At 37.0% G+C, this 14,057-nt stretch overlaps 1 protein-coding gene across 6 annotated transcripts in view; it reads right to left on the bottom strand.

Moving 5' to 3' along the window:
* The window catches only part of MTDH (metadherin), a 57,412-nt gene that overhangs the window by 9,481 nt on the left and 33,874 nt on the right, over positions 1–14,057 (bottom strand). For 2 of the 6 annotated variants that reach the window (XM_032609492.1, XM_032609491.1), the window contains exons 7-10: positions 13,700–13,789; positions 11,427–11,525; positions 5,002–5,126; positions 503–610 (exon numbers count right to left, since the gene is read on the bottom strand). In XM_032609492.1, coding sequence (XP_032465383.1) covers positions 503–610; positions 5,002–5,126; positions 11,427–11,525; positions 13,700–13,789 — 422 coding nt within the window. The remainder of the gene's footprint in view (positions 1–502; positions 611–5,001; positions 5,127–11,426; positions 11,526–13,699; positions 13,790–14,057) is intronic. The other 4 variants (XM_032609494.1, XM_032609493.1, XM_032609497.1 and 1 more) reach the window with 2 other exon arrangements.

Below are 14,057 nucleotides of genomic sequence, written 5' to 3'. Positions count from 1 at the left end.
GAAAAGAAAAGGAAAATGTAGGAGTGATATAAATAGAAAGTTTCTGTTAGAAGCCAAAAAATCAGGAAAGGATACCAAGTCGAACAGCCAGCAAACTCAGAGTCAAGGGAAAGACTCCACTTGTTATGCACATGGTTTTTCTAAATGTGCTAAAATTCTAATTTGCTAAATTCCATTACTCAAAGAATTTCTGTATGTGTGAAATACTGTACCCCCTGTTCCATTTCATCATAATATAAACTAAAATGCATCTAATTTAGAATTTTAGTTATTTGCTTTTGGTTTATACCTTTGATATTTTCTTTAGAGCAATAACATTTTTATTACAGTATGACACATAAAATGTTTAAAACATTCTATGACTTTTCAAATGCTTCTCAAGTAAATTTGATGTCTCACATGGTGTCTTTATATCTCTACATTTTCTCAGCATCTGCAAATTATCTTTTCACACGTCAGCAGTAGGTGCTTAATGAATGATGTCTGTTGTTTTATACTTTACCTGTGCAGGAGAGTTATCTTCACCTTGCTTCTTCTTTTTCTTTTTCTTCTTTTTAGATTTCCCTGTTGGAAGAGCTCCCTCTCCCTTTTCTTTATCATCATCTGAAACCTGATGTTAAAAGCAAAAATACTGAAGTGAACCAACTGGTTAAGTTTTCATTATCCAGAAAATTATTATGAAATAATTCATTAGGTGCAGTCTTTTTCTCCCAAATTCTAAATAAGAATTAGTAATAAAACTGATCTGAAATCACATACTCAAAAAATAACAGAAGTGCATGGAACTTCACTCTTCTATTATGATAAACCTCTTTTTCTTACATCTTTCATCACTCACTACATGACCAATTAGACAGCTGTGTAAACCTTGGTTTTTAAAAACTCGTTTCTTAGGTAATTCATTTTATTTAAACACAGAACTATTTGCATTAAAATTGAACTTGACCCTGTTAAGAGAATGACAAGATACAGAGTAGGAGAAAATATTTGTAAACCACATATCCAACAAAGGACTTGTATCTAGATTATATAAAAAAAACACTCAAGGGCTTCCCTGGTGGCGCAGTGGTTGGGAGTCCGCCTGCCGATGCAGGGGACGCGGGTTCGTGCCCCGGTCCGGGAGGATCCCACATGCTGCGGAGCGGCTGGACCCGTGAGCCATGGCCGCTGGGCCTGTGCGTCCGGAGCCTGTGCTCCGCAGCGGGAGAGGCCACAACAGTGAGAGGCCCGCGTACCGAAAAAAAAAAAAAAAAACCACTCAAAATTCAACAATAAACAAATAATCCAATCAGAAAGTGTGCAAAAGATACAACAGATATTGCACAAAAAGACATTAGAAATGTTCTGTATCTTGACCGTGTCAATGCCAATGTCCTGGTTTTGACACTGTACTGCACTTTTGCAAGATGTTACCATTGGGGGACACTGGGTAAAGAGTACAAGGGATTTTTCTGTATTATTTCTTACAAGTACATGTGACTCTGGGACTTCCCTGATGGTCCAGTGGGTAAGACTCCGTGCTCCCAATGCAGGGGCCCTGAGTTTGATCCCTGGTCGGGGAACTAAATCCCACATGCAGGCCACAACTAAGAGGTAGCATGCCGCAACCAAGAAGCCTGCATGCGGCAACTCTGAGCCCGCATGCCGCAATGAAGACCCAGCGCAGCCAAAATAAATAAATAAATAAATAAATAAAATATTTAAAAAAGTACATGTGACTCTATAATTACCTCAAAAGGCTTAATTAAAAAAATTGAATTTGAGAAGAATGTCATTGAAAATAATATTCTGCATGACAAGAATAGTAAATTAGATTTGTTAAATTAGTATGAATGATATTTCTTCACACATACCATATAGCTGAGTTTTCTATGGAAAAGTGCTTTTAGATTATTCTGTACAGATGACAGCCAAGATTCTTAGACTCTACTTAAAGGGAGAGATGATATAGCTAACTTGCTATTTCTCTGCTCAGCACCATAGTCATTAGGATGATTTTGGAGGTCTCATGAACCATCAAATAGTTAACAGAAATTACTAGCAGATGGAAAAACAAAACCAAACCAAATCCTGCTAAACTTAGCTAAGAGACTTTCAGTCCAAGTTGGCTGCTAGCTGTGGAGAAACTTCCACAGAAGTTTTTACCATAGGCTCACAATGATTAAAATGTCATATGAAAAGATGCATCCTCTGAAGGATATTCAGGTCACAAGAACTCTGGTCAGTCTGCTTCTCAGCCAATTTATAATCCATCCATACTGTCTATGGCTGCTTTTGCACTAATGCATGGCCCTTTAAATAAAAGTTTGCTGACCCCTGCACTAAAATCTCTCCTATCATTAAAATACAAACGACCCCAACAAAACCCTTCATCATACTACAGTTTGCTATTATCCACTACTTCTCCTCCATCCATACCCAAACTTGCTTAAGAAAAAAAATCTTAAAAAAAAAAAATTTATTTATTTATTTGGCTGCACCGGGTCTTAGTTGCAGCATGAGGGATCTAGTTCCCTAAGCAGAGATTGAACCCGGGCCCCCTGCATAGGGAGCACGGAGTCTTACCCACTGGACCACCAGGGAAGTCCCAAGAAAAAAATACCTTATTATTTTTTAACCATCATTTTACTCAACTTACTCCGACTGGCTACTAGTCCAAGGTTTCTAATCAAACTGCTCTAAATTACCAGAGAGCAAATGTCTCAGCCTCTGTGTCCCAGAACTCTCCTCCCTCAGTTTCTTTCATGGGTTAAAAGTTGGGAGTTCCCCAGATTTCTATGCTCATTACATTGCTCTTTTCAACTCTATAAAATTTTCTACACATTTCACTCACCCTCAAAGTTTTAACAACCATATACTAATTACTTCCAAATACAAATCTTTTCCCAAAGCTTTAACCTGTTGCAACCAACTTTTCTTAGGCATATCTACAAAACACCTTACATATAACACATCCCAAACTGAACCAACCATCTTCCCCCAATTAACTAGCTTTTGCTTTCTCTGTTGGGAGCACCACTTTCACCATCCCAGTTACCTAAGCTACAATTCTGGAAGTCATTTTTTTTTGTTTGTTTTTTTTAAGAACAATTTTTTTTTAAAATTATTTATTTATTTATTTTTTGGCTGCATTGGGTCTTCATTGCTGTGCACGGCTTTCTCTAGTTGTGGTGAGCGGGGGCTACTCTTCATTGTGGTGTGCGGTCTTCTCTTTGTGGTGGCTTCTCTTGTTGCGGAGCATGGGCTCTAGGCGCACGGGCTCAGTGGTTGCAGTATGTGGGCTCTACAGCGCGCGCTCTAGAGCCCAGGCTCAGTAGTTGTGGCAGATGGGCTTAGTTGCTCTGCGGCATGTGGGATCTTCCTGGACCAGGGCTCGAACCCGTGTCCCCTGCATTGGCAGGCGGGAAATCCAAGGTTTTAAACGTGACATTCAAGGGCTTGTAGAACCTGGTTTCTGCTTCCCTTTCCAGTCTCATTTCTGATCACTCTTTGCTACACATTCTGCTTTAACCTCTGGGATGCCTTTGCTAAAACGCCGAAGTGCTTCCATAATACCTAACACATTATAACATTACTTTTATCTTCCAATGTGCCTGTCTCCCTCCTCTCCTCCCTAACTAGACTATAGGCTCCTCGAAGGCAGTAATTGTGTCTTGTTTCTCTACTAGCACAATACCTGACCCATGGCAGATGCAATCTATAACCAACCAGTAGAAAAGTTTGATCAGTAGCTTAATGTCTCTTGTAAATAACCGCTTCCATTTATTTTTCAAAGCTATCAACTTAGTTCATTATCTCCTCCTGATTCATGAAATCAAAATAGTATAAAATAGCCTCCCAAACCAGTCTTCTCATTTTTGCTATATCCAGCCTAATTTTTCTTTTTCAAAAAATTTATTTATTTAGGCTGTGCCAGGTCTTAGTTGTGGCACACAGGATCTTTGTTGCAGCACGCAGGATCTTTTTTAGTTGCGTCATGAGTGATCTTTTTATTCTTTTATTTATTTATTTGTCTGTTTGGCTGGCTGGCTGTGTTGGGTCTTAGTTGCGGCACGCGGGATCTAGTTCCCTGACTAGGGATCGAACCTGGGCCCCTTGCATTGGGAGTGTGGAGTCTTAGCCACTGGACCACCAGGGAAGTCGCGGCATGCGGGATCTTTTAGTTGCAGCATGAGGGCTCTTAGCTGCAGCAAACAAGCAGGATTCTAGTTCCCCAACCAGGGATCAAACCCGGGCCTCCGGCACTGGGAGCTTGGAGTTGTACCCACTGGACCACCAGGGAAGTTCCCAGCCTAATTTTTCTAACCCTAGCAATGATTAGGTTATCCCTAGTTTAAAAGCTGTCAGTAGGTTCTCATTACTTCTAGAATTCCATAAAAATGTGCCAAGGTATATATATCACTCATTTCATCTATTTATCCATTTACTGAATGTGAATCATGTTTTGTAGCTCTAGTTTATAGAGCTATAAAAATAAAAACTTCACGGTCCCTTTCTTTAAGGAATGAAGCCTAGAAAGGGAAGACTGACATACAAACAATTGATCCTACCACCAATTGATTCCACACGTGTATTAATACCTCTCCACCAAACATGTTACTTTCCTGCCTTGGTCCCTTTTTCATAAGGTTCTCAGTCTTATCTTGCTATGAAGCTTTCCTTAATTTTTCATTGAGAACCAATCTACTCTTCTCTAAACACACTAAAAGCTGGTAGGCTGTTATAATAATTCTGATGAGGACAGGAATTGTGCGTCTTTTTTCTTATCAGTATATAATAGTGCTTTCCACATAGTAGAATCCTCAATAATTTGTGGAAAGAAGAGACAGTAATGGAGAGAATGCATGTGGACATAAGATGACTGAAGCAAATATGATTAGAATGTCTCTCTGAAGCAACTCTACCCCTGGATATATTTGTAATACAGAATGTAACCCTTAATAATTCCAATACCGTTGGTTGCACAGAGAAATAAACATACCCACTAATCCCTTTACTCACTTTTTGATCATCAGGAATTGGTTCCTGGGACTTTTGAAGTGAAGCTCTTTCTTCATCTACCCAATTTCCCCACTCTTCTGCTGGCGCATTCCAATCAGAGCTGGGATCAGCAGAAGACATACCATCTAAAATTTAACAGTGTCAATTAGGTATCTGTCACTTCTGCCAAAAACTAAATGCTAAACCCCAAATTCCTTATGTTGAACTAAGCTGTAATTTTAAACTACTGCTCTTCTTCTTCCCAAGTACATTTTAAGGGCTATGAAAAATACCCAATAACATGACGGTAAAAACCTTTACCCAACTTCTGCTGGGCACATTATATGACTAGATGGAATGTCTAAGAAACTCCAGAAAACTTATGAATTAACCATTTATTCCACTCTCGCTACTTCCTTTATTATCAAAGGAAGTTTATCCCCTGAATTTGCTTTCTTTTCACTGTTTATGTGTAACTTCATCTAAGACTTGGTCATTTTTTCTGATTTGTCCCCTCAGGTGTAAAATGAGTCACTCTCTAACAGCAGTGCCGAAATCACGCTCTTCCCTCCTTATGAACTGTTTAACATTAGGTTCTTCTTCAAATTCACCAAGTCATGCACAATAGTCAACCTCTTCTTTTTCTCCTCTTTTAAAAAAAATACTTTACCTTCTTATATTTTTTCAGATTATTCAATGCTACTTTTATCTTTCCAAAATATATGAGTCATTTTCAGGGCTTCTACCACCCTCTTCTCAAGAAAAAAAAATTTTTTTTTTGAAGAATAAATTTCTAATCTAGACTTCCAAATTCTTTCACGCTAGGAAGCACTGAATTTTTACCTCCTTTGGGAAGCTATCACTGGCTTATTCTAAAAGAGAAAAACAATCTTTGGCTTTACCCTGGTTAGATAAGTAGTTCTCAAAATTAATTCTTCCCTCCTCTCCCTGGACATCATACACATCCATATATACATCTATAATAACTACTTAATGTTAACATAACAGAACTTAGACTTTATTTCTAAATGGTTAACAAGTCATTCTAACATTGCTCTTTATTGAAAAAAAATCCAACCTTTCCCCAATTAATGCCAAATGTTACTTTTATGAAATATTAAATTCTTAAATATACACTTCAGTCCGTTTCTGGAATTTCTGTTCCATTCATCTATTCCTGTCATACAAAATATAACTTGTAATACATTTTATTATCTAGAACAACAAATCTTCCTGCATTACTCTTATCTTCTTCACTATTCTTATTTTTCCACATGAATTCTATTACTTTTGTTTAGAGGGGAGGTATTATTATATGACCTCATGAAGACTTAAAAAAAATATCTATGTTTTTCACAAATATATTGTGATCTGGGAAAATGCTCACAGAATAAAAATCATAGACAAAACTGCCTGTGTAACATGATCCCAAATTTATAAGAAGAAGAGATAAAAGAAAAGAATACATTAATAATAGATACATCTTAACAATGGAGTTACAGGAATTTCATCTTATTAAGTACTACTAAATACTAGAACTTGAGCTAGACAGATAACAGAGGTACAAAAATGAGTATGAAATAATCCCTCCCCACATGGAGCTCGCAGTCTGTCTACTCAGGGATGAAGATAAGTAAGTATAACAATTAAGTACAGAGTGACAGATTCTGTCATGGGAAGTGCGAAAAGGGAGAAGAGGGGCTAAACCAGTAGAGGATGGGGAGAGACTGAAAACATCATAAGCAAGAATTTATGGTCCAGCAGAGGAAAAACATGGAGCAAGTGATTACAAGTGTGAAATGTGTTACAAAAAAGGAAGTTCCTTCCTATATTTCTAAATTTACTACCACGAGCAGGTATCCAGAGCCAGTATTACACAGTAACAGCATAGAGGTTAAGGGCATGGACCTCAGAGTCAAACAGACCTATATCTGAATATTGCTCTACCATTTAATAACTATGTGATTTTGGTCAAATGTCTCAATCTTAATTGGCTATGTACCAACTTCATAGGATTGTTGAAAGGATTATATTAGATACATGTAAAGCAGTTCATAGCAATGCAGTAAGTGCTCAATAAATGGTACCTACTGCTTTTAATATATCACTGATGACATTAACGATAGAAAGACAGTTTCTAAGCTATCAGGCATACACAATTAAGAATTTATTTCTCCCAGTCCTGATACATCTCTCAATAAGATACACTTGGTTATGTTTTAATGCAGAAGTCATTTTTATAAGTAAATATGTATGTAGTATGGGACCTCCCCTAATAGTAGTATGGGACTTCCCTGGTGGTCCAGTGGGTAAGACTCTGTGCTCCCAATGCAGGGAGCCCAGGTTCGATCCTTGGTCGGGGAACTAGATCCCGCATGATGCCGCAACTAAGAGTTCACATGCCACAATTAAGAAGCCTGCATCCTGCAATTAAAGATCCCGCATGCCGCAAGGAAGATCCCGAGTGCTGCAACTAAGACCCAGCACAGACAAAAAAGAAAAAAAAAGTATCTAGTAGATGTCTGGAACCAATTGCTCATCTTACACCAAGCATTCATTAAAAATATTATTAGGAGATTTGAATGCCAAAGCTGTCAACTGTTTTGCTTAAACCTCACAAATAAGAAACCCAGATTTGGAAAATTGCTGTCCATAAGCCAGGTCTCTTAGGGCTTCCTGTCGGAAAAAAACCTTTATTTTGTCAAAAAAAAAACAAAAAAAAGTTTAAGGAAGTGAACCGGCACTATTTAACATATAAACTCTTTTCTTTTTTTTTTTCTTTAAATTTTTATTTATTTATTTATGGCTGCGTTGGCTCTTTGTTTCTGTGCGAGGCTTTCTCCAGTTGCGGCAAGTGGGGGCCACTCCTCATCGCGGCGCGCGGGCCTCTCACTATCGCGGCCTCTCTTGTTGCGGAGCACAGGCTCCAGACGCGCAGGTTCAGTAATTATGGCTCACGGGGCTAGTTGCTCCACGGTATGTGGGATCCTCCCAGACCAGGGCTCGAACCCGTGTCCCCTGCATTGGCAGGCAGATTCCCAACCACTGCGCCACCAGGGAAGCCCTAAACTCTTTTCTTAATAAATATGGTGGTGGTGGGGGGTGAGGGATAAAAATCTAGTAAAGTACTCGGTAAAATTATCTTTTTTTGTAAAAGGCTTAGACAGCCATAAAGTTTGAGGAGTAACTGTAGCCTATGTTTCAACTTCTATCAGAACATTAATAGAAGCATAAATCTCTACAGGCTTTATGAAGCTTTACAGTGATTTTTCCACATTTATTGATTTCAGGTTGGTTTTTATATAATTTTTAAATTAACTGGGATCAAATAAAACTACTCCCCCCCACCCTCCCACTGCCCCTCACCCCCGACCTGTGGGATTTTAGTTCCCCAACCAGGGATCTAACTGGGGCCCTCGGCAGTGAAAGTGCAGAGTCCTAACCAGGGAATTCCCCAAATAAAACTACTTTAAAACAACAGATCAATCAACTAAGCCTAAAAATTGTCACCAGGGGACAATGCATAATTCTCAAGGTTCATGGGCCTAATGAACCTTAGTTTATTAGCACCAAGTATACATATACTTGGTGCTAATAATCTTAGTTTCCTTGAAACTATGTAGTACAGTTTCATTCATAGCATAGTTCCCTCCATTTATAATTTCTCATTTCTTAAAATTCTCCCATTAGTTTGCCAAAGTCTTTCCAAAGAGCTTTATATTAGCTGTCTTTTCAAAATGGTAAGGAATTTGTCTCTCTATTGAATTTGCTTGTGAAATAATGTTTCAGGTTTAAGCATCCCGTAGCTATTTTCCTTTTTATCTCAGGAAGAAAATGGTTGTCAGCTGTTTCTGGTCAGAACTTAATTCAGCATTAACTTTAATAAAATAAAACAAATATGTTAGAAAGAATTTCTCTAGTGTTTAAACAGACAATTTACAAATTAACCCCACTGAGTAGACTAATTATGCTCCTAGAAGAATATCATCAATAGCATCTCGGCACTTACTGAATATTTACCATGTATCAGGCAGTGTTCTAAGGACTTTATAAGTATTATGTCACTTAATCCTCTCAACAAGTCTGTGAGGGAAGAAATATTATATTTACAGATGATGAAACTGAAGCACAGAAAAACAATGAAGCTAAGATTCGAACCCAGGTAGTCTGTCCTCAAAGCCCATGCTCTCAACCCATTCACTATGCTGCCGTTAACTCTTCCACTCTGGTGTGCTAACAAAAACAAAATTCTATTCAACATCTGACTTTTTACAGGGGTTATGACGATATTGTTCCTTTATGATCAAGATAATTGAATGATTAACATCTGTCTTTAAAAAACATTACCTTCTGTACTTTAGCATCTTTAACTTTATTCAAAAATTTTTTTTGGTCTCAATGTGCGGCATTCGGGATCTTAGTTCCCCAACCAGCGATCAAACCTGTGCCACCTGTGCCCCCTCCAGTGGGAGCGCAGAGTCTTACCACCGGACTGCCAGGGAAGTTCCAGCATCTTAACTTTATATTCAAGTGCTTGGGTAAATTCAATGCCTTTCTGCTAGATAATGATGTTTATGCCTCAAACCAGAGGGTCAATATATTAATCGTATCACATTGTTAAATGTAAAGATAGTATATATATACTTTGTGGATTAGTAATCTCAAATACTTCATGCATTCTATAAATTTAGAAGGAATAACTAAATTCACTGAGTACCAAAATTAGCGACATTAAAGAAGATAACACAAAAAATAAAATTCACAGAGAAAATGAGGTTAAAGAGTAACTTTGGACTGAAAAGACTGCCAATACAGCATAACAAACAAAAAAGGCGGTCTGATACTTATTACTTAAGTACAGAGTCCCATGGATATGTTTATTTCAGTCTCTTATTTATCAGCCAATTGTGTTTTTCATTATCACAAGAATAAAAAGATAAAAGTAGAGCTATTCTTTCCAAGCAGGGAAGCCTAGAGCCCTGTTTGCTCCATTTTCCTCAGCTTCAACCCACAGCTGCCCAAGACAACTCAGTGCTATTTTCTTACAATCACTCCTCAATTCTATTTTGCACATAGCAGATCATTCTTCCCGAAGTACAGACTGTTTCCTCCCTCATCCCCCACAAAACAGTGCTTTCACATCCTTGTAATACTTTGTATTTATCTGATACTTTATAATTTTCAAAGAGCTTTCATGTTCACTCCCTCATTAAAACCTCACAACACTCTATGGAAGTAGATATGAAAGATTATTTGCTCTGTTTCACAGGTCAATTAATCTAGATTCCAAGGTAAGTGACAAAGTCCAAGACATATGAGGTACTATGTTTAAAGTCAGGACTAGAACTAGGATCTACCTTCTAAACTAGTACTCTGACCCTTGGCTCCCTAATATTTAGCCAGCAATTCAAGGCTTTTCACAATATGGTCCTTCCTAATATACCTTTCCAACCTCACCTCCCTCAACTGTGCTTCAACGAATCTAACAGAGACTAGTCTAAGACTAATCTTTGGATTGTGTTGCAAGCATACCTTCATGATTACAATCATCATCGAGGATGTACCATGCAGTGGTTAAGAACATGAACTCTGGGGGCCAGACTACCGAAGTCTGATACTAGCTCTTCCCACTTAACTGTGTGGCTGGGGAAAATTAGATAACTTTTCTTTACCTCAGTTCCTTCAACTGGAAAGTGTGGGAAAAAAATAATACCTACCTCACAGAATTGTACTAAACAAGCTAATAATATGCATAAGACTTAAACCATCTAGATCAGTGCCTGGCACAGTCAGGTGTTTGCTTTTATTATCGTCAGTACTATTGAACACCTGTGTATAAAACACTGCACTAGGTACTGAGGATAAGGAAAGTCCTGTTTCCAGAGGGTTTTAAATTCTAACATTTAAGGTTGTGGGGGAAAAAAAAAAATCTTTTTTTTTTTTTAAATGAAGATGGTATGAACTTTCTGAACATAAAAACCATATTCTTCTTTTTCCCTTCCTCTTTTTTTGTGACTCTTGCCTTTAACTTTCCTATGCTTCTACTGGAAATTAGACTAAGAAAATGGTTTTCTACCAATATAAAAACGTGCATACCTCATGAATTCAAAGCCATTCCTGTATATTCTATTTACTCTATTATATTAAAACTAGGAAAAGAAATAGAACATTCATTTAAAACAATTTAAAAACTAGACAAACTACAGAGCAATTATAAGAAAACTTCATGTTTAAATATTGCCTCAATCATGAAAAGTGAATTTAGTTTTAATTCTACAGGTATTAATAGTCAGTTTACAAGTAGTACACATTTGGTATTAAACTATATTACTATGACCTAAAAGGTGAAAAATTAGGATTAAAATTAAAACATAAAGCATGAATTAGGGTGCTAGAAAGAAAATTCTGAAAACAAAAACAAACTGATAATTTTTAAAAGGACATACTTAACCCAGACCATTCATCATCGATATATGGTTGATTACGGCTAACATCCCACTGATAATCAGAAGTGGTAGACTGAGAAACTGGCTCAGCAGTAGACCCTTAAATGAAAACGAATGCAATAAAATTAAAAATGGAATTTTCTAATGATGTTTCATAACAATAGTTCTATACTTTGCACACGAAGACTTAATTATTTTTTATTTCTCCTAAAAGGAAAACTGCAGACATCAGAAAAAGAGTTAAGATAAAGAAAAGCAGAATTGAGGGTAATTTTAGATTAAGCACGATAATCACTGGATTGAATTCACTGATCAGAAATAAATTTTTTCCCTAGTACCAATCCATTAGATTTTGTCTTTTATAATATATACTTCAAACCAGGTATCTACAAATTTCAAGAAGTCAAAGAAAAATTGTTTTATTTTTCTTCTTCATGAAAAATAATAAAGCATAAAAGAAATACTGGAAATTTCAGAGTATGCCTATATCCTTAGAACCCTGAAGGACACAACTAGAAAATGTCTGAGCTTGCTAGAACCTTCTACCTAAGAAAAAATAAAAGAAATAGATGACTATCTAGAGAGGTGAGGCAGAAAGAAGCCAAAGAGAGTAAGACAGTTGTGCTGGTGGTTTAGAGACCAAGGTAAGTTCAAGTGCACTTAAAAGCAAGAGAATATTATCTTCTAACTTTTTTCTGTTTTTACTTTTTTAGGAGGTGGGGAATAGGTGGGGTGAGTGGGGTCACACAGTCCTTTAGCAATATGATGAAAGCTGTGGTTGGACTACTGTCCAGGACTTACACAAAGTTTTGCATATAAATTAAAGGATGCCAGGTCAAAAATCCTTGGCTCTATAGCCATAAATTCGTTTTAGAATAGAAATGTAAAGCAGTGGTTTTCCATCAGGGATTTATATACCCCAGACCTTCTGAATCAGAATTTGCACATGTTTTGGAATCCTTCTTAGGTGACTGTGATATTCACTTTGCATTCAGAGCCGCTGATAAAGAAAGGGTTAAGAAGAATACCTGTTAGTATAAAAGACACTTCCCCTCACAAAAGTCCTTACTCACTTATAAATTTTCACTTGGTTATAGATGATCTTACTAGCCTTCCACTAATATGCTTGAAATATACTCAAAACAGTTATATATTTTAAATATAAATTTTGAGAAATGGAGTAACCCTATAAAATTCATATATAAATAGCACATTAGCTGCTTAGAAAGACTACAGTAACACTGTTGCTATTTCTTTAGCAGCTTTCTCTGAATATATGAATAAAATAGCATCTGTGTTGTACAAAGTCACCAAATGAAGGAAGAAATTAACTTGTACCTCTGGAACTAAAATGTAGCCTATGAGACCAAGGGTTGGCAAACTACAACTCATAGGCCAGATCTAACCATCCCTTTTTTGTATGGCCCATGAACCAAGAACAGTTTTTATATTTTTAAATGGTTGAAAAAAAAATAAAAAGAACAATATTTCAGAACCAGACACACTCATTTGGTTTATGTATTGCCTCTAGCTGCTTTACTGCTACAATGGCAGAATTAAGTAGTTGCAACAGAAGACGGTATGGCCCACAAAGCCTAAAATATTTGCTATTGGGCCCTTTACAGAAGAAGTTTGCTGACCTCTATTCTAGAATAGGTGACTCCAGACACTGTGGAACTACAAGATTAGTACTGGGTCCATGAATTCCAACGTGAACTAAACATTACAAAACTAAATGTGTCCCATGTTTTTGTAGTATTTGTTAAGTATATATAGCATCTATATTATTAATAAAAGGCATATCCATGTAAGTAATGCTGAATTATAGTAGTTTAGTAGTAATAATGCATTTTCTAACTCAACAGATACTCAGAGGGTCCACATAACCCGAAAGCTATAAACTCATGATGAATAAGGGCAGATAGAAATAAAATGCCAAACTGCAAGTAGAATTATGGTAGGGGTAAACTAGTAACAGAAGAGTGTCATGACCTTGAAGGGAAGGCCTTCTATTTGCATTCGTTTGTGTGCCAACACACTTTCAGTCAAGTTAGGCCACAAAATCTTCCGATCTCCACCACAAAAAGGAACTAAGCCACCTGCAGGTAAGAATTTAGGTCTTTCTTTATTAAGGCCTCTGCTACTTTATACTATATATCTATAATTTATGTGGATAGCAGTACTTGACTCTGATTATTTTTTTTCAAATAGCAAGTGCTAAAATTAAACAGAAATTTTTTTTGTTAACTAAATGAAAGACTGTTTTCACATACCAGAAACAGCAGAGTTAAGTGTGAGAGATGCAAAAGAAGCAGAATTCTGTTCAGAGGTATTCATTCCCCTATCCACACTAGACCAAGCAGCTGTTAAAATAAAGAACGTCACTTGGAACCTTCAATTTGCAATGAAACTTGAAAGATACGTACAGATTTATAACTATGATAATAATATTTAAAGATACCCTTAGAAATCAGAACCACCTAATATGGCAATAGCTACCATTTATTGAATGTCTATTATGTACTGGGCTCTTTACACCAACTACTTCTAATCCTTAGGGCAGCCCTGCTAGGCAAAGTTTCAGAGCAGTTAAGTGACCTGCTGACAGAAAACACCCGAGCCATGACTGGA

The sequence above is a fragment of the Phocoena sinus genome, chromosome 17, assembly GCF_008692025.1.
Source record: "Phocoena sinus isolate mPhoSin1 chromosome 17, mPhoSin1.pri, whole genome shotgun sequence".
In the NCBI taxonomy this organism is placed as follows: domain Eukaryota; kingdom Metazoa; phylum Chordata; class Mammalia; order Artiodactyla; family Phocoenidae; genus Phocoena; species Phocoena sinus.
The sequence above is the reverse complement of the archived record's forward strand: the minus strand, read 5'-3'. Positions and strand labels throughout refer to the sequence as shown.